This window comes from Mus caroli, chromosome 19, assembly GCF_900094665.2.
Source record: "Mus caroli chromosome 19, CAROLI_EIJ_v1.1, whole genome shotgun sequence".
NCBI lineage: Eukaryota > Metazoa > Chordata > Mammalia > Rodentia > Muridae > Mus > Mus caroli.
Genome location: NC_034588.1, coordinates 10267699 through 10291691, shown reverse-complemented (window position 1 = coordinate 10291691; position 23993 = coordinate 10267699). Strand labels below are relative to the sequence as shown.

General features: G+C 38.7%; 1 protein-coding gene across 5 annotated transcripts in view; it reads right to left on the bottom strand.

The window, feature by feature from the left end:
- Nucleotides 1-23214, bottom strand: part of Lpxn (leupaxin) — a 35856-nt gene extending 12642 nt beyond the window's left edge. The window contains exons 1-5 of one of the 5 annotated variants that reach the window (XM_029472794.1): nucleotides 20873-21343; nucleotides 20223-20281; nucleotides 15618-15775; nucleotides 8522-8568; nucleotides 650-749 (exon numbers count right to left, since the gene is read on the bottom strand). In XM_029472794.1, coding sequence (XP_029328654.1) covers nucleotides 650-679 — 30 coding nt within the window. In that variant the 5' untranslated portion in view covers nucleotides 680-749; nucleotides 8522-8568; nucleotides 15618-15775; nucleotides 20223-20281; nucleotides 20873-21343. Of the gene's footprint in view, nucleotides 1-649; nucleotides 750-8521; nucleotides 8569-15617; nucleotides 15776-20222; nucleotides 20282-20872; nucleotides 21344-22807 lie in introns of those variants that run through there. The other 4 variants (XM_029472791.1, XM_029472792.1, XM_021152552.2 and 1 more) reach the window with 4 other exon arrangements.
- Nucleotides 23215-23993: the final 779 nt, after the last annotated feature.

Sequence of the window (23993 nt, the reverse complement as noted above, 5' to 3'; positions counted from 1 at the left end):
TAAGAATTCTAGATCTACTTCCTTGATAAATGCTTAAGGCTCCTTATCTGGTTTCTGCTTTCTACCAGGATGCATGAGCTTGCCATTTTCACTCTACAGACAAGAACAAAGAGCAGATTTTATCTCGGTATGGGCTCAGAACTTATCCTTCCTACCTTGGCCTCCCTTGCTCCATCGCAGCCTGCCCACCGGCCTCTTTGTCCTGCTCAGGCATGTGTGTTTAACAACCCTTCTGCAGGTACAATCTTTGCCCTTGGGATTTTCCAACTCTTATATGTATCGAGGCCTCATCTATTCTTCAAGTGTCCATTCTAACTCCCATCACAACTGTTCTGATAAAATCTGTTTAACCTCTCAAAATCCCTCAGCTTTACTCCACTCATTGGAAAATCACCATCCTTTTCTTCTATAAATACTGCAGAGCTCTATAACTATAACAAAAACAATTCAAGATCCTCCAGATCAAGGCCTATGACATTGTACCATGTTATCGTTCGTGCACAAATGAGTTTCTCCACTGAATTAAATATAGTCTAAGAAAGTGAGCACCACCTTAAAATTCCCAAGCAAGGGATGAAGACTGACCATTACTAAGTTAACGTGGTGCCTCTCTGGAACTCAGAGACTTCAAAGTTCAGACAGTACCCACCTTGGCCTGCATTTCACTCAGGTGGGCCATGAGCTCATCCAACTGAGCAGCTGCTGAGGTTTTGGGAGGCAGGACTGATTCCTTTGGCTCTTGGACCTCACTACAGATAGAATAAGAAAAAGCAAAAACTCAAATAAATATTAAGTCACATATAACATACCAAAGGATGCAGTTTTACATATTAATCTATTTGATATGAATCTAAAAACCAGAGACAGGAAATATTTTAAGTATAGCTACTACTCTAAATTTTTAAATAAGGCCTCTCTGTATTGTATATCTGTTTCATTTTGATCCCTTAAATAAATAAATATATGTATGCATACATACATGAATACACACATGCATACATATATAACCTATTTCTTTTCAAGTGTATGAAGAAAAGTATTGGACATGGCTCCAATTAATAGAGTACAAGAAACTTCAGAACAGAGCTGTAAAGCCATATTATGTATTTTAATAGAGAAATTTAAAATTATAAGTCATAACCAATGGAGAGTTTTAAAGATAACCAAGAAACCTGAATTCCTCTAAAGATGACTAACAGTCATCAGGTATACAAGAAGGTGCTCAAATTCATTATTCATCAGGAAAATGAAAACCAATATTACTATGAGATAATCCTTCATACCCATTACAGCCTGAGGCAAATGCTGGCAAAAGTAAGGAGAACTGAAACCACAGTAAACTGCCAGTGGTGTGCAGGTTGGTGTAGTCACCATGAGAAACAATATGAAGGCTTCCGAAGAAATGAAAAATAGAACTATCATATGACCCAGCAGTCCCTCTCTGCTGTGAAGGAAATGAAACTGGCACATAGTAAAGAAGTCTGTGACCCAATGTTTCTTACAGTGTTATTTACAAGATATGTAAATAACCAAATTATCTGTGGATGAGTAAATTAATTAGGGCAGTTAAACTATAATGGATGACATAAACACTGGAATATAATTTGGCCTTAGAGAAGAAGCAGATCAACATAAATGAGCCTAAAGGACATTGTATAAAATTAAATAGAAGTACAATATTGCATATTGTACATACATGCTTATATGTAGAATGTAAAAAGATTAAATTATAGAAATAAAAAACAAAACAATGGTTTCTAGGAGCAAGAAATGTGAAAGGAAATAAAATGTATGCCAGAGGACCCAAAGTAGTAGATACGTGTTTAGAGATCTAATAATGTACAAGTTGGGGCTTATAGGTAATAAAATTGGACATATTTGAGATTACTACTAAATCTGAAAATGTGCATATTTGCTTCATTACATCACCTTAAGCACGTTAACAATAACCTCAGTGTCATCAATAATTAATTCATCAGTGTTGCCTTACGGACAGAAATCAATAAAGAACTTCTCATTGGTGTCATTTAACCAGGAGAGAGCCTCGGTTTGAATTCTCTACTTTGCTCTCCTCATGTCTTCCATCATTCCTAACAAAGTGCATTCACTGTGCATTTCTTTTCTTTTTTTTTAGAAATATTTATTTTATTTTATGTATTTAAGTTCACTGTTGCTGTCTTCAGAGTCACCAGAAGAGAGCATCAGATTCCATTACAGATGGTTGTGAGCCACCATGTGGTTGCTGGGAATTGAACTCAGGACCTCTGGAGGAGAAGTCAGTGCTTTTACCCACTGAGCCATCTCGTCAGCCCTACTGTGTATTTCTTAAATAGCACAAAAATCACTGAGTGAGCAAAGAATGGGAAATGCTGTACAGAAATCTGCAATAGAGTTTTATAAGGATGAAGTCATAACTCAAACTGACCCCAAATGATCCAGATAATAAGCAAACCAATGCTATCCAACAATATCCATATGTTTCATTTAACATTTTTGTTCTGTTTTCAGCAAATGATTATCATAACAAACATGCATGCATTACTGTTGGGTCAGGAGTACATAATTTAGGGTTACAGCTACACGTTTGCTTAGGTAGCTAAAGCTGATTACATGAGAAATCCAAGGCAAGTGAGGTTGGTTGTTACATTGTTCTCTTAAGAGCTAATTAAACAAATAGGCTGAGTATACAGCTGGAAAGCCGTTTTATGTGACCTTGAAGTCTATTATTAACTGTCAAATCCAGCAGAAATTGCAATCTTTTGTGTGTAAGAGATATTTCTATCATAATGAATTGTCACTAAGTAAGTATTCACTACCTATATGTATCCTGAATATTATATTGTAAGCCTTGATATGTACAATAAATCAAAGAGAAGCTCCACATTAAGTAGAGATGTATACTATATGTCACTTCCCCCTTTAAATTCTATAAAATTCCATACAAATTCCAGAAGAATTACTTGAGCTATCAATAAGACTACATTAAATTTATGGGCTAGAACACCCAAGAGAAAACTTTTAAGGTTTAAAAGGCTAAGCATGTGGAAACACTTTTGTCATCCTTACAACTTCAAGACAGAAGCACACAGATCGCTATGAGTTCCAGACCACCCATAGATATACAGACACTATCTCAAAAATAACAAAAACAAAAACAAATTTTGGGAGGAAAAGTTTGTCCTAATAGAGGTAACATTTTATAAAATAAAGATAATTAGGAGTAATCAGTTATTATGCAACACTGACAAGTGAAAATAAATGAGTGTAATGGTAACAGAATAAATAAACAGGTCAAAAGAGTAGACTAGAAAATTCAGAAGCAGACCCCTACACCTGTAAAGATCCAGTATATTTCATGAGGCATTTTAAAGTGTCAGAATTATATTTAATGGACTTAATAACAATCTGTCTAGAACAATTTTTCAGCCCTCGACACATCAAATATATAAACAAGTGAGTGGAATTGAATATATAAATATTTTAAAAATTAAAATATTAGAAGAAAATGAGTAACTTTTAACAATTTAGAAACATGAGCATGTTTTAAACAAGGAAAGAACAGTAAAGAGATAAGGCTAAAGAGATATTTCTGTGGTTAAGGCCACTCACTGTCCTAGCAGAGGACCTAGGTTTGGACCCACAACCTACATGGCAGCTTACAACTCTCTGTAACCCCAGTTCCAAGGGATCAAACAACCTTTCCTGATTTCCATAAGCGCCAGAAACATCGATGCTACACATGTATATATATATTCATGCAAAATATCTATACACATAAAAATTAATTTAAAAATAAAGAAAAAGTGTGTTTAAAACCTCTGAAGTGAAACAAAAAAAAGAAAATCTATTAATAAAGTCTGTTTCACAAAATTACTATAGTTCAATCATTCAAAATATTTGTAAAACTTCTATATATTCAAAAAGCAAACCAATGGAAACATGAGCTACATTGTTAACAGGTTGAAGAAAGATAAATTTAAACGTTTATTATTATAGATATGAGAATGAAAGTTCCCAAAAGGAAATTGTGCATTCAACTTAATCGGCAAGGTTGATTAATTAACTTGAACTTCAATGATTGTGGTGCAGATGGGATGTTGTATGTCCAGAAGCTAATAACAATTTTTCTTAGGCTATATTTAGGACCATAAACAGTCATTTCTTACACATATAACATCCTGTGACTAATAGATAAAAATTTTATGGAATGTTTTAACAACAAAATCTTAGTTTTCATCAACCATAAAACTAAGGATCCTATTAGATTAGCAGTAAGGCCTAGAGCAGAGATTTCAATCCACATCCTTAATGTTTCTATTAATGTGTTTGAACATTCCTTAATTTATTAGTTTTCTTGTTTTGTCACTTATAAAGACTTTATCAATGTTTTCCCATGTTATAACATGGAATTTTTGGTAGCCTAAATCTATGCTTGTAGGCCATGGCTACTCATATTTGGCTTCAGAATAAACAATCTCTTATTTCCTTTAAGGTAAGAGTTATGTTTCACATTGGCACATGAAAATATACAACTCACAACCAAGAGGAGTTTAAGAACGAGGAAGACGAAAATATAAATGTTTCAATCGTACGTGGAAGGGGGAACAAAACAATCACAGGAAGTAGAGGAAGGGAGGGATCTGGGAGGGAGAGGGGAGGGAGATGAAAAAAAGGGGGGTTAGGATCATGTATTAGAAGGGACAGGAGAGAGGTACACAGGGTCAGGAAATTGACTAGAAACATGTAGCACTGGGGGATGGGGAACTGCGGGTAGCCACTAGAAAGTCCCAGACTCCAGGGAAGCAAGAGACTCTCAGAACCCAACAGGGATGACTTTAGCCTAAAAACACAGAAAAGGAGACTACAACCTGTAGAGACCACTTCCAGTAGATAGGCATGCCCCTCCCCATCCAGTTGAGCGATGGGGCCACCCACGCATCTCAAAAATTTTAATCTAGAAATGTTCCTGTTCAAAGAAAAGACAGGGACAAAAAATGGAACAGAGACTGAAGGAAAGGCCAACCAGAGATAGGCCAACCGGAGACTGTCCAACCTAGGGTTCTATCCCATCTGCAGGCACTAAACCCCCACACTATTGCTGATACCAACAAGTGCTTGCTAACAAAAGCCTGGTATGGCTGTTCCCTGAGAGGTTCTACCAGCACCTGACCAATACAAATGTAGATACATCCAGCCATTGGACTGAGCCCAAGGACCCCAATGGAAGAGCTAGGGGAATAACTAAAGGAGCTGAAGGGAATTGCAACCCCCTAGGAAGAACAATATCAGCTAACTGGACCACCCAGAGCTCCCCAGGACTAAACCACCATCCAAAGACTATACGTGGAGGGAGCCATGGCTCTAGATACATATATAGCAAAAGATGGCCTTATCTGACATCAATGGGAGGGGAGGTCCTTAGTCCTGTGGAGGCTTGATGCCCCAGTATAGGAGGATGCTAGAGCGCTGAGGGGGTGAGTGGGTAGAGGAGCACTCTTATAGAGGGCAAAGGGGGGGAGGGGGATGGGATGGGTAGTTTGTGGAAGGGTAACCTAAAAGAGGGATATAATTTGAAATGTAAATGAATAAAATGATTAATTTAAAACATTCCCCTTCCATAGCAAGCACTTAACCAAGTAATATCTCCCCAGCTCCAAATGTAGCTTTTTATCTAAGCCTGTTCATTCATAAAGCCTCCTCACCTTACAGTTGTAGAAAACTTGTTCATGCTCAAAAAAGTGCCCACACTTTCAAACTATAATCCATGTATAGCATGTAAAAGGAGAAAGACCATTGTCAAGATTCTCTAACATCAGCTGACTCAGCAATATTTTATTCTAAATAGAAAAAAATTTGAAGAGCTGATGACTGCAAATTTGAGCCCATACAGGAAATATCCTTGAAAGAAACCTCAAATTAAAAACCTCTGATCTGTCCCTAGCCGTTTAAAGAAAGCAAAAGCACCGTGCTATACCATGAGCAACAAGCTACTTTATGATTTGGAATTTTTAGTAATACAAAGCACAACACATGTTATTTGAAAGAATGTACAGAATGTATACTTTCCAAATAAGGAGCTCCATCATGCTGAGTTTTCCTCTGTTTAATTCTGCTATATTTTGTGAACGGTTCCTCCCATTATTACCAAAAGTGCTACTTTTGCTCTGGTATACTTATAAACTATTGCCATATTGCTATTGATGGACAGTGGTTAGAAACATCCCAGTGCTTCAGTCACAGCTGCTACTTAGCACACTCTCAAGGTATATTGGGAACAATGGGTATCCCATCTATGCAAACCAGAGTATATGGTGGAAACAAATATGGGAATCTAGCTTCTGAGTTTAGTGTTCTAGCTGGGCATGCTAGTATTTATGACTCAGAATCACAATCACCTAGGAAATTTATAACACTCCACACATAGTTATGGAAGGGTTTTATATCATTCTCTCACACACATCTCCATTGTAGGTATAGCTTGGTAATGGAAATGTACCAACGTATTGCAGTCTAGAAAATATAAGCAAGTTTGAGTTTAAAAAAAAATGGAAATACTATCATAGAAAATTGATTGAACAGATGGTGAGAGAGCTAAGAAGCAAAACAGAAGACATGGGGGTTACCTGAAAGCCCCAGCAGCAAGTCATCACCACCCCTGTGCTAAAGGACAGAATGCATGGCAACATCATGAGAGCCCATGCCTCTGGTTCAGTGTGCTGGGACAACAGCAGGTTGTCATGCTCCAACTGACAGAGATGCAGCTGCTGATAAAGACACTGGAAAGTCAAGCACCAAGGCAAGGCAAGTGCCCTGCATTTTCCTACTCTACATCTGCTGGTCTCTCCAGCACTTCTTGTTTATCAAAGCCCATGACAGCCAACTATCTTAAAACTTGGGAATACTGCTATTTGGATAAGGGATTTACTAAAAGAATTAGAAATGCCATACATGGACAGACAGATGGCAGCATGATGGGGTTCCTATGGCAAAGTGAGTCTCCTATACATGTTAGGGAAAGGGGGAGATTCTAAACTGCAGGGCTGATGAACAGTCTGTGGTTTATGCTTGCAGTCAGGCCAGCTCTGATAGGTAGCTGCACACAAGCGTGCACGTGTGTGTGTGTGTGTGTGTGTGTGTGTGTGTGTGTGTGTGTGTGTGTGTGTGTGTGTGTGTGTGTATGTGTGTGTGTGTTTATGTGTGTGTGTGTGTGTGTGTGTGTGTGTGTGTGTGTATGTGTGTGTGTGTTGAGAGTGGTCTGTTAGCATAGGACCTGTATGTAGAATAAGCTATAAGCTAGAGGAGAGCAAGTATCTAGAAAAGCAAGTTAAATGGAAAGCATTTGCAAAAATGGCCTGGCCCTAAATGACAGAACACAGAATATGAAAAGGGACAGAGGCCAGTTACCCAGTGCTGTAGGAGAAGATGACCATAAAATAGTGTCATGATTAAATAACTGATCACAGTGCTGGACATACTGGAAAATAATTAATGCTTGGACTGGTTTTCATGTTACATATTTTTTGAGTATTCATATGCATTTCTACTTACTTCTTTATAAAACATACTGTTGCTGAGAGCCTTTTAAGTACAGTTACCACTTTTGTTGTTTGTGTTTGTTTTGGTTTTAGCTAGGGCAGAGAGGTGAAGACAATGGAGATATGTTCACCTCTCACTTCCTGGAGCTGGATAAATAGGTAACATGTATATAAGTAAACTAGCTTCACTCCCACCACAGAAGGAAGTGACCTCAAGTGGAATATATTAAAATGACTTCCCGTAGCTCAAGTCCATAGCCTGATTTAACTCCCCATGTACGCTCTATGTACTATGGTCCTGAGATCAGATAGTGCAGTGGAGCACTCTGTGACAAGCACAAATCCTTAAGAAAAGCTTCTAGTTTCATGTGTGTGTGTGTGATGATTAAAGAGGCAAACACAAACGAGGTGGCCTTTCTGTTTCTGATTTGTTTTAGATTACTAATTCTGCTTTGGTTTGAAGAAATGACTTAGCCAATGAATCTATTCCATGTGTAACATTTACTAAATGTTCCTTCCACCACCTACATAACCTTTGAGCACACCTGGAAAGTAGAATTATGTATTCAGGTGTCTGTGATAGACCCTTGCTGTCTTCATATACCCTTGATCCTTGTACTGACATTGTTGGACCCTTGCTTAAGTTTCTTCAGGTGCATTTTCACCTTTGAGTTCTGTTGTATGACATCCGGAAGTGAAGTGCCAAAACTCTATGCTAATTCTGAAACTTTTATCCTTTTTAGGTGACTTTTAAAAATGCAGAGATACTCCCAACCCTGAGCCTGGACACCTGTCTGGAGGCGAGGTACCTTAAGAGGCTGCCAAGTCAGTGTAGAAGGGTTCTGCCTCCACTCAAAGGCTCTGGGAAGAGGCATACTATGGATGAAATCCAATAATAATCTTTACAAATAAATTTGTCACTTATTAATAATAAATTACCTGATAACTTTTAATTGTGAAGTTATTTATTAGAAACCAAAGCATACCTGTAGACATTGGGCTCCTGGATATTGGTTGCATACACGAGCTGCACCTAAGAAGTAAGTGACAGAAAAGAATAAAGAATGGCATTTGTGTTAGAATGCTGTAACTTATCAACATGGAGAATGAGGGCGGCTTATAGATGCCAAGGGGGATAACCAGAATGACATTTTGGTTCACACTTGTAGTCTAGGCTTCTTGGGAGGATGAGATAAAAGATGCATTAGTATGAGGTTAGTTTGGGCAGCATAGTGAGATCCTGTCTCAAAGCTAATAGTAGTAACAACAACAACAACAACAACAACAACAATAATAATAATAATAAATAAAAGAAGTAACTAGGATATTGCTTAAGCACTTCCAAAGGTAGAATTACCTTTTCTTTTTAAGATTTATTTATTTATTATATGTAAGTACACTGTAGCTGTCTTCAGACACACCAGAAGAGGGAGTCATATCTCATTACCGATGGTTGTGAGCCACCATGTGGTTGCTGGGATTTGAACTCAGGACCTTCAGACGTGCAGTCGGGTGCCCTGACCTGCTGAGCCAACTCACCAGCCCAGAATTACCTTTTATTATACAGAGAAAAACCAAATTCTAAACAGAATTTGGCACTTGAATGGTTACAACCCCCCCTGCCTTAAAAATAAAGATATAAAGAGATGTGTCATCCTCAGATAGGAAGCATAAAATAACACCGTGGCTCAGGGAAAATCACTTTAAACGCAATGGTGCCGAAGGGAAGGCTAAATCACAACCTTGGCTTATGAAAAGTATTAATGTGTTAACCAAAGATGTGACTGGACAGCAATTCACCTATTTACTCATATAACACAAACTTACTTAGTGACTATTATGTTCCAGGGCATAGGATGTTGTACCCAAACCACAAAATAAGACAATCACACTAAAACAAAATACTCTGGGAAATGAAGTGGAGTGCCTGCCTAGATTCCAAGAGGCACTGGGTTCTAATTCTAACTCCACATAAACTTGCTGTGGTAGTATACTCTTGTAACACCAGCACTTGGGAGCTGGATGCAAGATCAGGATTCAGTCTCATCCACTCCTATACAAAGAGCTCAAAGTCAGCCTACATTACTTAAAACCTAAAATAATAAAACAAAAACTGAATATTCTAGAGCTTGCATTCTATTGACAGAAAGCAGATTTAAAAGTTAGTCAGGGAGTATAAAATAATAAGTATAAAAGTATAACAAGGGAGTATAAAGGAATAATAATAAGTATGAAGATAGTAGCTGCTATAAATGCATTGATGTGGAAAAATTCACTGAGTAGAAGACACTTGAACAATGACTTGTATGAGGTAAGGAAAGCAAATGGGTATCAGGGAAATGTGGCCCCTGTACAAGGTCTGAAAGGGAATGACAGCTGAGAAGCAGGGAGGCCAGGGAGGCCTGCGCAGCGAGGCAGGGAGAGGGGCTAGATCTGCAGGTGGCAATCATGCATCATACAGCTCAAACTGAGACACTTGTAAGAGGAAAGGAGAGTTCTAGAATTAATTCCTGTGGTTTGATCTCTAAAGTTTTAATTTTGAGAGACAGACAGACAGACAGACAGACAGACAGAGAGAGACATAGTGAGAAAGAGAATCTGACTCTGTAATCTAGTCTGGAACTCAAGCACTCAGGTTCTGGTATGTTACTAGAATTGAGATTACAAATATATGTACCATAATGTACCATAATTCCCTAGTGAAGTACATATTACTAGTCAAACAACTTGGCTCTATTGTATTAGGGCACCTACAAAATAATTTCAATCAAGAACAAGGTGTGGTGGCTTGTGCTCTTACGTTTTAGGCCCAGCATTTGAAAAGCTGAGGCAAGAAGACTGCAAATTTGAGGCCAGCCTTGGTAACTGTCTTAAAATAATTGTAATAGCAACAACAATAATTGTGATCAAAATCTCTTTGCCTTATGTTTTAAATTTTTCCAAGGCAGAGCATCATGTAGCCCAGGCTAGCACCAAAGTTGCTATGTAGCTGAAGTTGGCCTGGAAGTTCTGCTCCTCATGATAACAGATGCAAGCCACCATACCTGGAGAGATTTCTTTTCTATAACAATTTACCCAAAATAATTTAAAACAACACACACACTCACGCACACGCTCACACACACGTTGGCATACACACAGACACACACACACACAAATATATATATATATATATATATATATATATATATATATATAAAATAAACATTTAAAACCACTTAAGAAAAGAATTATGCTCAACATATAGACACTTACCTTAATTGGAAACTTGGTCATTACTGCTTCTAATATTTTGATTTGGGAATTTTTCTTTAAAATGTTTATATTTTAAAATATCTATAGTTGTCACTTTTTTATTGCTTTTATTTATTTTGTTTTACAGTCCAGTCCTTATCCCACTCTTGGTCGGCCCTCCCACAGTTCCTCATCCCATTCTTCCTCCCCCCATCTCCAAAAGGATGCTGCCCCACGCATCCACCAGGCCTCCCTACTCCCTGGGGCCTCAAGTCTCTCGAGCATTAGGCACCTCTTCTCCCACTGAGGCCAGACCAGGTAGTCCTCTGCTGTATATGGGTCTGGGGTCTTGTACCAGTTCTAGTATGCAGCCTGATTGGTGGCTCAGTGTCTGAGAGATCTCAGGGGTCTGGGTTACTTGAGACAGCTTGTCTCCCTATGGTGTTACCCTCCTTCTCAGCTTGTGTGTCCTCCAAAAGGCCCAACAAGCGGCTGACTGAGACAAAAGAAGATACTTAAACCCTACCAATGGGCAGAAGTCAGGACCCCCTGTGGTTGAATTAGGGGAAGGCTGGAAGAAGCTGAGTCCTGTCACTTTTTAGTGTGTAATATTATCCAAAGCTACACTTTATAGTTAGTACATTTGAAGTTGTTATCTTGTGCTTCCCCCCCACCCCACCCCCCGAGACAGGGTTTCTCTGTGTAGCCCTGGCTGTCTGGAACTCACTCTGAAGACCAGGCTGGCCTCGAACTCAGAGATCCACCTGCCTCTGCCTCACAAGTGCTGGGATTAAAGGCATGGCATGTGCCACCACTGCCCAGCTAACTTGTACTTTTTTCTAGGGCACAATTGTTTTAATAGTAAAGTGATACCCCTAATACTGATGAACCTGAACATTCAGGACACATTCTGCTCTGTGAAACATATTCTTAATTCTGCTTTCTTTATTAAAATGTGTATACACATTCAGAAAAATGCCTTCTTTTGGTTAATTTCTTAGTGCACAAAACACTGGGCTTCACTAGGCCCATTTCCTGCATGTATATTAGTATGCTCTGCTTGCATCTCCCTGCCCATAACCCTCCTTGTGTCCTTTCCCTGTGGTTCCCCCCAACACACATACAAGTCCTTTTGTTTTTATATAATTTACAGAATACACCAAAGACACATATGACATAAAATACAATATTTGTTTTCTTTCCATCCTCCTTCCTCTCTTGGATTCTGCTCACCCCTCAGTCCTTCCATATTTAATGTCCCCCTTCTACTTTGTCCAAAACAATATTCCCACGTGTCTTCCCTATCCACCTCCACTCACAGCATCTTTCTGCATTAATATTTTAATAAGCCAAACTTTGAAGTTGCCTCTATTTGTGGTTCTTTTTAACACATTTTGTAAAAACTGGATAAGAGCAAAATCACTGACTTCTATAATTTCATTACATTTTGGTTTATAAATGTATCCAAAAAAATAAAGCCAAAATCCATCAATGTCAATATTTTTCAGAAACATGATTTCAAATTAAGCAATTTAGCTACATGATCTCTTTTGGTTTTTGCTAGGAAAAATTTAGAGCTGCTCAATTGTACTTTGTTAACAAGCACTTTTTCGATCTATCTTGATTGTATAATTTGATTACAGATCTCCAGCTGATTTTGCACATAATGCAACCTGAGCTTTAGTAAATGAGTTTTCAGAGGTTGGGCATTTTCAAAAGACAGAGGGTAACAGCCAACATATTTGCCAGTCTGGCTAGTTTTAGTTTTGAGGGACAAAATGCTGCTGTGTGTTTTGATGAAGTCGAGAATTCTGTGCACTTTACATTCTTCTTCTGACACATTTCTGCTATTGGGGTTAAGTTGGTAAGAACACTTTATTGTGATGCTATTCACAATCTGTTTTCTTATTCTTACCATAAAATTTTACTATCTTCATTGTTAAACTATTTCAACTTACTGTACTGATATTAGTAATATTGTTTGTTTTATTTTTTTAACAAGATAATGAACAAATGAACTTCCAGAGGTTTTATTTTGATGCTGTGCATCGGGTAAAAAAATAAATCAAAAAGCTTGGAATGTTCTGATTTTCTAATTGAGACCTCTGATGACAGTGAGTTAATATAGCATATTTTGATGACTTTCAAAGACAGGCTACTCTTCCCACCCTGCATATAAGCAGAAGAAAATGTGGAATTGAAAGTGAGCAAAAAGAAGGAAAAAGAGACACAGAGAGAGAGAGGAACAGAGAGAGGGGGGGAAGAAAGAGAGAAAGAAAGAAGAGAGAGAGAAAGAGAGAGAGAGAAAGAAAGAAAGAAAGAAAGAAAGAAAGAAAGAAAGAAAGAAAGAAAGAAAGAAAGAGAGAGAGAGAGAGAGAGAAAGGGGAGAGAGAGAGGAAGAAGCAAAGAAATGTTCACAAGAGTGCTTTGCTAGAAGTGGACATGTGTATCTCACAGAGATCTGCAAGTACACTTCCTGCAGCTGAGCATGAGACCTGAAGATTTGGTTTCCGTTTTACTTTAAGCCAACTGCTTCCATAACATTCATAGTATAGTATTTGTGATAACAATACTAAACTCTAATCCCTATGACAGTATGTGTGATTTTCTCACTACTTACTGACCCCAGATGTTTCAGGTATGCATCGCATGGACCACAGCATGGCAGCATACAGACTGACTAGCAGATTTCTTCTGCTACTACCTAAGACCAGAGAAGTTAGCTTATGTTCTCACTCTTAGACTTCAGAGCCATCTCCCTGAGTACTATCATGAAAAGGTATTGTGACTGATACTCTGTCTGAACTAGATCAAGAAGATTCTTTTGAGTTAGTCATAATCAAATTAATATATTAGAGAAAATGTTAATAATAAAACTTCAAAAACAATTGAAAGTTTTCTGTGAAAGGAAATCAATGAGATGTCAGAAAAAGAAGCAAAAGCTCAGGTCTTACGCAAGTAAACAAAGATGTGGTCATCCACAAAAGTCAGTGCCAACATTGTGGCCTCTACTGCAAATGAGGTGAGAAGTCACTACCAGATTCAGGGTAAAAGAATGTGATGATTGGTCTTATCTCAAGACTATGAGGCTGCTGCATGATAATGCAGTCGAGGAATCCATGCAGTCTTCCATTAAGATGCCCAATGAAGGAGCTAGAGAAAGTACACAAGGAGCTGAAGGGATTTGCAGCCCCATAGGAGGAACAACAATATGAACTAACCAGTACCCCCCAGAGCTCCTTGGGACTAAACCACCAATCAAAGAAAACACATGGTGAAACTTGTGTCTCTAGCTGCATATGTAGCAGAGGATGGCCTAGTCGGTTATCAATGGGAGGAGAAGCCCTAGGTCCTGTGAACGTTCTATGCCCNAGTATAGGGGAATTCCAGGGCCAAGAATGGGAGTGGGTGGGTTGGGGAGGAGGGGGAGAGGGGAGGTGATAGGAGATTTTCAGAGGGGAAACTAGGAAAGGGGATGATAACATTTAAAATATAAATAAATAAAATATCTNATAAATAAATAAAATCTAAAAAAAAATAAAATAAAAAGGATGCTATGAGTATAGTTGAGTCATTTCAAAACCTATCACTCTGTAGTAGAGAACCAGATAAGCATTCTGGGGAAAAGATGGAAACTAGCTATTCCTGTACTCAAATTCCAGGTCTGAGATACTCATTGTATAGAGTACCCAAAAGTGAACCAGAACATCATAGTTCATAAATACAAGATATCCACTCAATGTCTTATAATTGCATTCTCATTAAGCAAGCTTCAATCATAATTAAGCATTGTGCACAATTATCTAAAGGAAGAGAATACACATCTCAGCAAATATGTACTTAATAGTTTTAACAATCATAAATTAACACAACAGATCTCTGGGCTTTCAAATAAATCATCTCTGGTGGATTTAGGGCGTTTTGGGTTTTTTGGATTTTTTGGTTTTGTGTGTGTGTGTGTGTGTGTGTGTGTGTGTAGTAGCTGCCAAGAGTTTTACCATCTCTATCTAGATGAAAACAATTTCTGAATGTATTTAACAGAAAATAAGCCAAACAAAGTAACAGCTGTATAGAGTTACCCGAGAAGACTTATCTAAATTATCAGGTGATCTCTGGTCTTACTGGATGTGACTCCAGTCAAACTATAATGTGACACCTCTGGTAACAGGTTCTGGTTCGGGAAGTAACATCAAGTAGTCAGAGTGTACCAGGCAATACTCTGCTATTATGCCCTTATTTTCAAAGGCTTCCTCTATGGTCATTTTCTTAGTTAAGATTTCCATTGCTGTGAAGAGATACCATGACCAAGGCAACTCTTATAAAGGACAACATATTTACTTGGAGCTAGCCTACAGTTTCAGAGATTCAGTCCATTATCATCACAGCAGGAAGCATGGCAATATTTAGGCAGACATGGTATTGGAGAAGGAACTGAGAGTTCTTGATCTGAAGGCCGCCAGAAAGAGTCTCTCTCTTCTGCACTGGGTGGACCTTGAACATAGGCCCTAAAAGCCCTCCCCCACAGTGATATATTTCCTCCAACAAGGACACACCTATTCTAACAAGGACACACCTTCTAATAGTGTAACTCCCTGTGGGCCAAACATTCAAACACATGAATAGAAGTCAAATCTACTCAAAGCCATTTTCTCAGTTCTCCTCTTTCCAAAAGCAACTATCTTTAAATCAATATTGAAATGATATTCTTTCTTTCTTGAATATATATTTCTCCTTAATATATATTATATATAATTTATAATTTACAAAATATAATTTTATGTGGAATACTACTTTTAGAAATGCTGTCACACTTGATTGTCTACAACACTACAATAGGTCAAATGTTACCTTCAAGGGACTTGTGTTACCCTGCGATGACAAGGTCTTTGGAGTTTGGGGAATCTTGCTCTCCTCTGTGGATTGCTGATCCAGGTGACAAGAAACTGGATTTGAATATTCCTCACTGTCCTGAAAGGTGCAGCATTCCAATTCCTCCAATAAGGCATCTATGTCCCAGGAAACAAGAGGGGTTTAATGTAAAATCTATGAATTTCCAGGATTATTTTCTTCTTAAATATTCTCTTCTTGTTTTGAATAATAAAAAATTTACAAATACCTTCTTCCATCCTTATCTCACTTCAGTAGTGTGGCATATCCCAGAAAATGTCTGAGGAGACTACATTTGGTATTTCCTATGGTTGCATTCAATTTCATAGTCTCTCTACAATTTAATTTCTGACATTCTAGGTGTTGATTTTAACCAGATAGGGCAGATCTCTCTCTCTCTCTCTCTCTCTCTCTCTCTCTCTCTCATGCAACTTTATAGAAGCAACTTGATTACAATTTTACAAAATATACCAAGAAGTAAAACATTTTTAATCCTGATTTTTTTAGTCTACCTCAAGGGTTAGCCCAAAATCATAACACAATAAATTGTTAAGTATTTTGGTGGTTTTGTTATTGTTTGTTTTCTTGGATGTGGAAAGAAAAGGTTGAAAAAAAACTAAAGTATTATACAATCAAGCAATATGTAACAATCTAAATTACTGGGACTTCTTTTGTAGTTTTCTGGGGAGAAAGTCAACAGCTTCACAAGAATTTTGCTAATACCTTTCTGTTGTAATGTCAGTAATCATGATTACAAATTAACCATGCCAATCATAGTATATGAAACATACAGTTTGCATTTAATTATCCTAACACATTGAGCTAGAGAAACGGTGATGTACCGTTCTCATTTCATATAAAGGAGAGAGACGGTGTAGTTCTCACAGGCTGCTGAGCACAGATCTCCAGTGAGCACTATCATATCCCAGTCTCAACACTGTGAACTTGTACATTGGAGCTGCCAGTATCACCAGATTGTCTGAGTCATCTTAAGCACAGCATGTTCTCTAAAGGTCTTTCTTCATGTACATAATGAAGCAGTTGGATGGAAGAATATTTTTTCAAATTGCAAGTCAAGATACTTGTGTCTTTTTGTTTGTTTTTGAACTTCAGTGGATTTTTAAAATATATATTACATTTTTATAAGTTTGCAAAGCATCAGATTGTATGATTTCTGAGGACCTGCCTATCTCTGAAGTTCTCAAATAAAGAAAATGAATTTTAAATGTCATTGGAAAAAACATGCTCATGTATTTCCTATTTGGAGAGAAGAGAGTTTTGCTCTGTCTAGTTTTTAAGAAAGGCTGCTATAAATCCAACCTAGAATTTACTAAGTAGCCCAGGATGGCCTAAAATTCAATGATCTTTTTGCCTCCACTTCCTGAGTGTTGGGGTTCAAAAACTGTCTTACCCCGTCTTCCCTCTTAACAATGCTGAGCCTGGGATCTTACACTAGACAAGGTGTGCTGTGCCACTGAGTCACATGCCCAGACTAAGGATTAGTATTTCCCAATATTATAGGAGAAGATATAATTGTTTTGTTTTCACAAAAGAAATCTTCTGTAGAACTTGCTTAATCACAAAAGTTTGACCTTCATATACCATTTTAGAAAGAACCAACCTGAACTAATAGCTTTAGGCCAAACTGTCCTTCAAGAAATAAACTGACAAGAAAAAAGAAAGACAGACAGAAGGGGTACATATATATTAAGAGAGAACTAAGAGACATATAACTAATTTCAATTTAGATTATTAACTTTAATGTAAAAAATAAAGCAGACAAGATTGCCAATAGCATTTGTTTGAGATTTTTGTGAATGTGTGATCAAAAATTTACAGGCAAGTGCAAAAAAAAAAAATCCTTTTCCAAATTCAGATTCAGTGTTCAGCATAAGTTTCATAAGCATAACAAGATAAATAAGTTAAATTTTTAAAAGAATATTTAACACTGTATAGTCAATAATATCAACTACTAATATCTCAGAAACGTGAAAATATTAACTTTAAAATGATGTCAGATAATCTTAGATGTAATAATGTTATTTCATGATATTGAGGAACCGCCATTAAGGTTATTAGCTATTGTGGGTCAGATACTGTTAGTATGGTTGTTTGTAATAGATTAAGACTGAATTATGTACAGATGAGAAATTTAATCATTGAAGTTTCTTAAAAACAATAGATTAATGGAAAAAATAGAAGCATATGAAATAAGACTGTCAAGAGCTAATGATTATTGAAACTGATACAAAGGGTGCAATCAAAGTCATTAAACTGTTTTCTCCCATTCTGTATATATTTTAATTCTCCACAATAAAAGATCTTGGGATTTATTTTTAGAGTAAATAAAACAGAACAACAAAGCCAATGTTTTATCTCAGACTCTAATTAGCCAGCCTCAACTCTGAATTTCAGAATTCCAACACTTTGCATGTTAGAATGCAACCATTCTCTTTTCTGTTTTCTAAGCTTCACTCCAATCAGAAATCAGAGTCCTTCCTAGATCAAGAGAACTCATGTATATTAAACATGATGGGACAGGAGTATCACTGAACAGAGGGTGTGAAGTTATCCTCGGAAGCATCAGCTCACCAAATCTATTATAACTCTCCTTTCTGCTCACGAGTTACCAGGACTTTCACTTCCTGTTTTCAAGGAACACATATTTCACCAGCTCCTGAAGCTACTCCTTTGGCTTCATGCAGACTCTAAAATTTAAATTAGATGACTAATTTTGGTGTGACAAATATGAGATTACTGGCAGTGAAGTCTCTGGGCGTCTCCATGTGTTAGAGTCATCTCATCCCTAAATTGAGAAGATTTAGGTAAAACCTTCTAGGTGAATACATGCTACTAAGATCCAAGGCAGTATTGCATAAAGGAAATATTTGCCCACTTGAGCCAACCTGTCCATGATAAAATTTCTACACAAGTAGAAAGAGAAATCCACCCCAAGTCTTGGGTTTGGATTTTAGTCCTGTTGCTGTTTGTTAAGGCAGGGACTTATTCTAGCCCAAGCTGACCTGGAACTAACAAGGTAGCCCAGGCTGACCTTACACTGTGGCCAGTCTTCCAACCTACTCTCAAGTGCTGGCTGGGATCATGGGTACAAACTACTGTGCCTGGCAGACACTACCTGCCTTTTGTTTCATTTTGGTTTTTGAGACAGGGCCTCAGTACATAGCCCTTGTTGGGCTACAACTTGCTATGTAACATAAACCAGGCTGGCCTCAATTCATAGAGATCTATCTGCTTCTGCCTTCCATGTCTGACTTTTTAAAGATAGAATCGTACATAGCCTAGGCTGGCCTCAAATTTTCTATATAGACAAAAATAACCTTTAGTTTTTGATCCTCCTGCTTCCACCTCTGGAGCATAAGGATTGAAGGCATGCGACACTACACTCCATGCAAATTGTGACAATTTGAAGAGACCATTGAGGGGTAACTACTAGCAGTTTATTAACCTGTAGCAAATTGGATTATCTACAGTTAGCTTCCAGAGTTGCTTATTCTCTACATTTCTGAAAAAGATTTCCTTAACAACTATGCTACTCAGAAATTCTTTAAACTATACTTTTTTTTTTTTAATGTATTACTGCACTGGCCACCAGAACAAATACACTTCTAATATAAAAGAACAACCGGTAAGATTATCATTTAATTGTACTTAGTATCTGGTGCTCCTGAGAGTGTACAAGATATTTTGGGTTTTCATTATTTAAAGCAAAACAATAATACCTATTTCAGAAAATTGCTGCAAACACTAAACTTATTTACATATTTTAAGTTTTCCCAATATTAATTGCCCTTTAACTTTTTGAACTAATATTGAATTAAATGTAAAATGTACAATTCTTTTTATATAATATTGGTTACTTATTCTTTGAGAATTTGATGTGTGTGACCTATAAAATAAAGCAAAAATAAGATCCTATCTGAAAAAAAAAAAAGGTAAAACTCGATGAAGAAATGCAAATTTCCTCCAATACCCACACAGGATATGCATTCATCAAATTCTCAAAGAATAAATAATCAATATTATATAGAAAAGAATCTGGATTCTATACCAAAGTCCAAAATACAACATTAGCCACAATATCGAACTATATTTTACTGACAAAACAGTTAAGGATTTATTAAAAACACCCTTTTTTCCTTCAATAATTTCTATTCTCTTCTTTGTTCCTCTGTTTCTCCAGTTCTTAAAACTGAACCCCAATAATTATTTTTATGACAATACACAAGCTATGCATCTTGCTATTGTTGGAAGTTTTTGCATAGCTACAAACACAATGTGGAATTAATACAGCTTGAAATGTGGGTAAAAGTAACTTTGTGTAGCCATAACAAAAATAAATAGGTGATACAGATAGATGGATGGATGGATGGATGAACGGAAGGACAGATGAGCAGGCAGGCAGACAGGGAGGTATGTAGATGATAAAAAGTTGCCAAGGTATATGAAATGAGCCCCAAGGAGGCAGGCTTTACAGCTCCAGGCTTTTCCACCTAGGTTTCTCTGGGCATAGTAGCCCAGCAGCACTTCTACTGACATTTTCATTACCTCAGAGTGGAAGGATGGACTGTTTTTCTTGAGAAGTAATCTGCTCCTTCAAGACTTCTCTAAATAAAAAGCAACAAAACCTACTACAGTGATGGTCTACCTGTAGTCTAACAGTAAACTACAGAGAAATGAAAGCACTCTGGCCTTTTTGCAATCTCTACAGATCCTTTATGCTGCTCGGTCATTTCATTGTCCTTGCACTATCCTCCCTTTCTCCTGGTTTCCTTTTCTTTCTTCTCTCCTTCCCTTCCTTCATTTTATGTCTTCTTCCTTTCCCATCCTTTTTTTTTTTTTTCCTTCCAGTATCATATCTCCACAATCGCCAAGCTGTAGAGCTGCTCTATGACCTCCAGTAGCTGCCAAGGGGAAAGGCACTTCAATTACAATTCCTTCTGTTTCTTTGGGTGTCTGGTCTATTAGCTCTCAACTCTGCCAACTGTGCCGCTGCAAACAGCAACCCCATAGCTCCCCCAACAATGATAGTTCCTCCCGCCTCACTCTTGTTTGAACTGAGGACAGAAGTGAAAACAGAAATCTTTCAGTCCTATCCTCAGTTTGACTAGACCACACTTCATCATTACAGATGGGGATGGATGGCAGCCAGGCCCACACTTCCTTAGAGCATCTTCTCCAAAAGCCCCTTCACTCACCCAGCTCTTCCATTGTCCTATACCTACGATGCTCTAGTCTCGAAGATTGTGAAGAACTTTGTTGGCATGTGGTGAAGAAGAGGACCACAACGGAACTGAACGAGACAGTGCGAAGCAGCCTCTGTGACTCCTTTTGGTTCCTGTATTTGCTTAGCACTTCCTCACTTTTGATTTGCTGAATACTTTTTCTTTTCTAGTAGCTGGGGAGGGGGGGGTTGTTTGTTTGTTTTTTTGTTTTAATTGTGCTAACAGAAAAAGACAGGTTGTGCAAGATTGAAGTTTTGATGCTACATTGGCCAAGGTGGCTATAAAAATTGAAAGTTAATTCTTTTTTTAATTTAAACACCTACCGTATTCAAGGGCTTATCTTGAACACACATAGAAAATTTAGGCTTACACTTAAAGAATTTTCCAAGTTTAAGTTTCCCATTGCCCACTGCAAGCTATTTTCTGTCTCCTTCCTTTTCCTTCCTTCTCTTCCACCTCCTTTTCCTGTAAAACTAGAGGAGCATAGAAGTACAGGTCCTTTCTTAAAATTTCTGATTAAATAGCATCAACTTCATTTCACTATCTGTACTTAGTACAGCTGACCTCATTTCCCAGGCAAACTGTGATTTTTTTTTTTTAAAACAGACGTTTTAATAATTGTGTGTGTGTGTGCTCATGTAGGCATTCATAAGTTGTAAGAGTAAGAAAGCGCTCTCCTTGTACCACTGGGGTCCCACAGATGAAATTCATCAGACTTTTCAGCAAAGCACCTTTATCTGCTAAGCAATCTCATTGGCCCAGATTATAGATTCTTTAAAGTTGAATAGAAGTGGGTTCACTTTTGAATTCTCTGATCCTGGTTTATCCAGTTATCCAACATTCAAACGTCTACAGAATAAGGAAGAATCAATTGAGAAGATTTAAGATACTAGGTACTAAGCTTCCAGAATCTGAATTACAATTCCTGCTCAGTTCACAATTTCTCCAAAAAGGTCAGAGAGGTAGATTTTTATCTTATTCTGCCTTTGTTCATCTCAAAAGGAAACAAACAAACAACAACAAACGCATTTAACAGAAAATTGCCTAGAAAAGGCAGTATATAAAGAACTGTAAGTATGGCCCTGTGAAATGGGTTTTGTCCCAGTGTTTACCAAGAGACTAACAGGAATAGGAAGTAATAACTGGCTAAAAGAATAGAATAAAGGGATAGTTTTGTAATGATCATCTTTTAAAAGGAACACGTCATTCATTTTACTAAAACCTTTTTTAAGAGGCTCGCTTTTTGTATTACTTTAAGCAGCCATTGGATGTCAGTGCTGTTCCAAACGGGCTCATTGCAAATAGCGCTAGAAAAATCATTCCTACTGACACCGTCGGGTTTTACAACTGAAAAGGACACTAATCCTTGAAAGAGCAAAACTCGGTAGACTATAAAACATGTGCCTTATCTGTGTGGCAAATGAGCCAGATGCTGGGAGGAAAAGAAAAAAGAAAAATAAACTTCACTGAAAGTCTAAAATTAAATGGCTAATATAAAATTCTGAATCAGATTTCCAAACTTTGTATCTTTCCATTCTCTTGTGTAGATTTTTAACTTAAGACATTTCCATCTTCAAAGAGTAAGGAGTCTCCTTGAAAGTCGTTTCCTGATTGCAATGGGTAAAAGGCAAACAAAGGAATGCAAACAATGTTTAAGAGGGAAAGAAATGCCTACAAACGTGTAAGAGGGAAAGAGGCTGCATTACCACCAGTTGCGGTTTGAACAATTGGAAAGCCCCTTTCCCCATCAGGAAGGTACTTAGCTGCAAACGCTAGTCAGGGCTGCTATTATGACTGTGCTTCCTGTGCCGCAGAAACATCTACAGACCGCAAAGGCATTCAGCCTCGGGGCGGAGAACGTGAGCGACAGCTAACTTATCCACAAAAATATCTGTGAGTCACGCTAACCGGCTCTCCAGCTCTTCAGCTCCAGTTCCAGCACCACAGCCAACGGCAATTCCGTGGCGCCCCATTCCTACCACGAAACAACTTTACACTTCGTCCTACATGTTTTATTAAAATTAAGTTGACAGACGCAGAACGAGTCCCTGACCTCCTGGGCTTCACACGTGAGAGGCTCAACACAAGATGGAGGAATGAAAAGGAGCGTAGCTAACAGGTCGCGGAGGAGGCGTCAAATGACCAGACCGAAGTAAGTAAAGACTATGACGAGGACACTTCGGAACACTTACACAAAAAAAGATTAACAGAAGAAGTAGGATTCTCTCCCAGAGACCCCTAGCCTGTAATTGGCTCAATATTTGTGCCTGTTGTACGCAGGCGTCGCGACCTAACCCGGAAGCAATGCCTCGCTGAAACGTAATCTCAGACCGCGGATAGAAAAGCTCCCAGCCTTCCCTCTGCCTCTAGTTTCCCATGATTTCTCTGGAAGCACAGAGTAAATAGGACTACGTCTCCCAGAATGCCCTCGGCGAAGTTGACCCTGCGCGTGCGCCTCACGACTATCCCGCGCTGTACCCTCGGCCCCGCCTCTATCCTATCGCCGCCATTTTTTCAGAGACTTTCATCCGGCAACGGACAGGGCCTTTTTTTCTTAAAGGAGAAGCTGCAACTCAAATAATTTACCACTTCTCCCCTCGAGAGCTGGCGGCGCTGGGGACAGAAAGGCCAGAGCAGGAAGGTGGGGGTCTGGGTGGAGGCGGGATAACGTTCAGTCTACTTCTTAGGCTAGTAAGAACCCTTGAGGGGACAGCGGCGCCTCCGGGAGGCAGGTGCGCGCGCAGCCGGCAGGGAGGTGCGCGCGGCTGGGAACGGTGCGTTTTGTCCTCGCCTCCGCCCTCGCCAGCCCTGCCCCTCCCACCGCCCCTAGCTTGAGCCGAACTCCTAAGGGGGGGAGAAAGGTCACTTTGGGATTGTCGCGAGACGCAACCGTTTAACGGTGAGAACGGGCGCGCGGGCAAGGAAACCTCGCGCTCTCCCTCGGAGCCGTTTCCTGATTGGTTGGAGGAAGGGGTGGGGGAGGGCACCGAGTGCGCTGCTGCTTGTGAGACCGCGAGGGGCCGGGCCAGGGGGGCCGATCCTCCCTTCCCATTGGCCCGCTGCGTGTCCGTCCGGGTGCGCGCGTGCGCGCCGC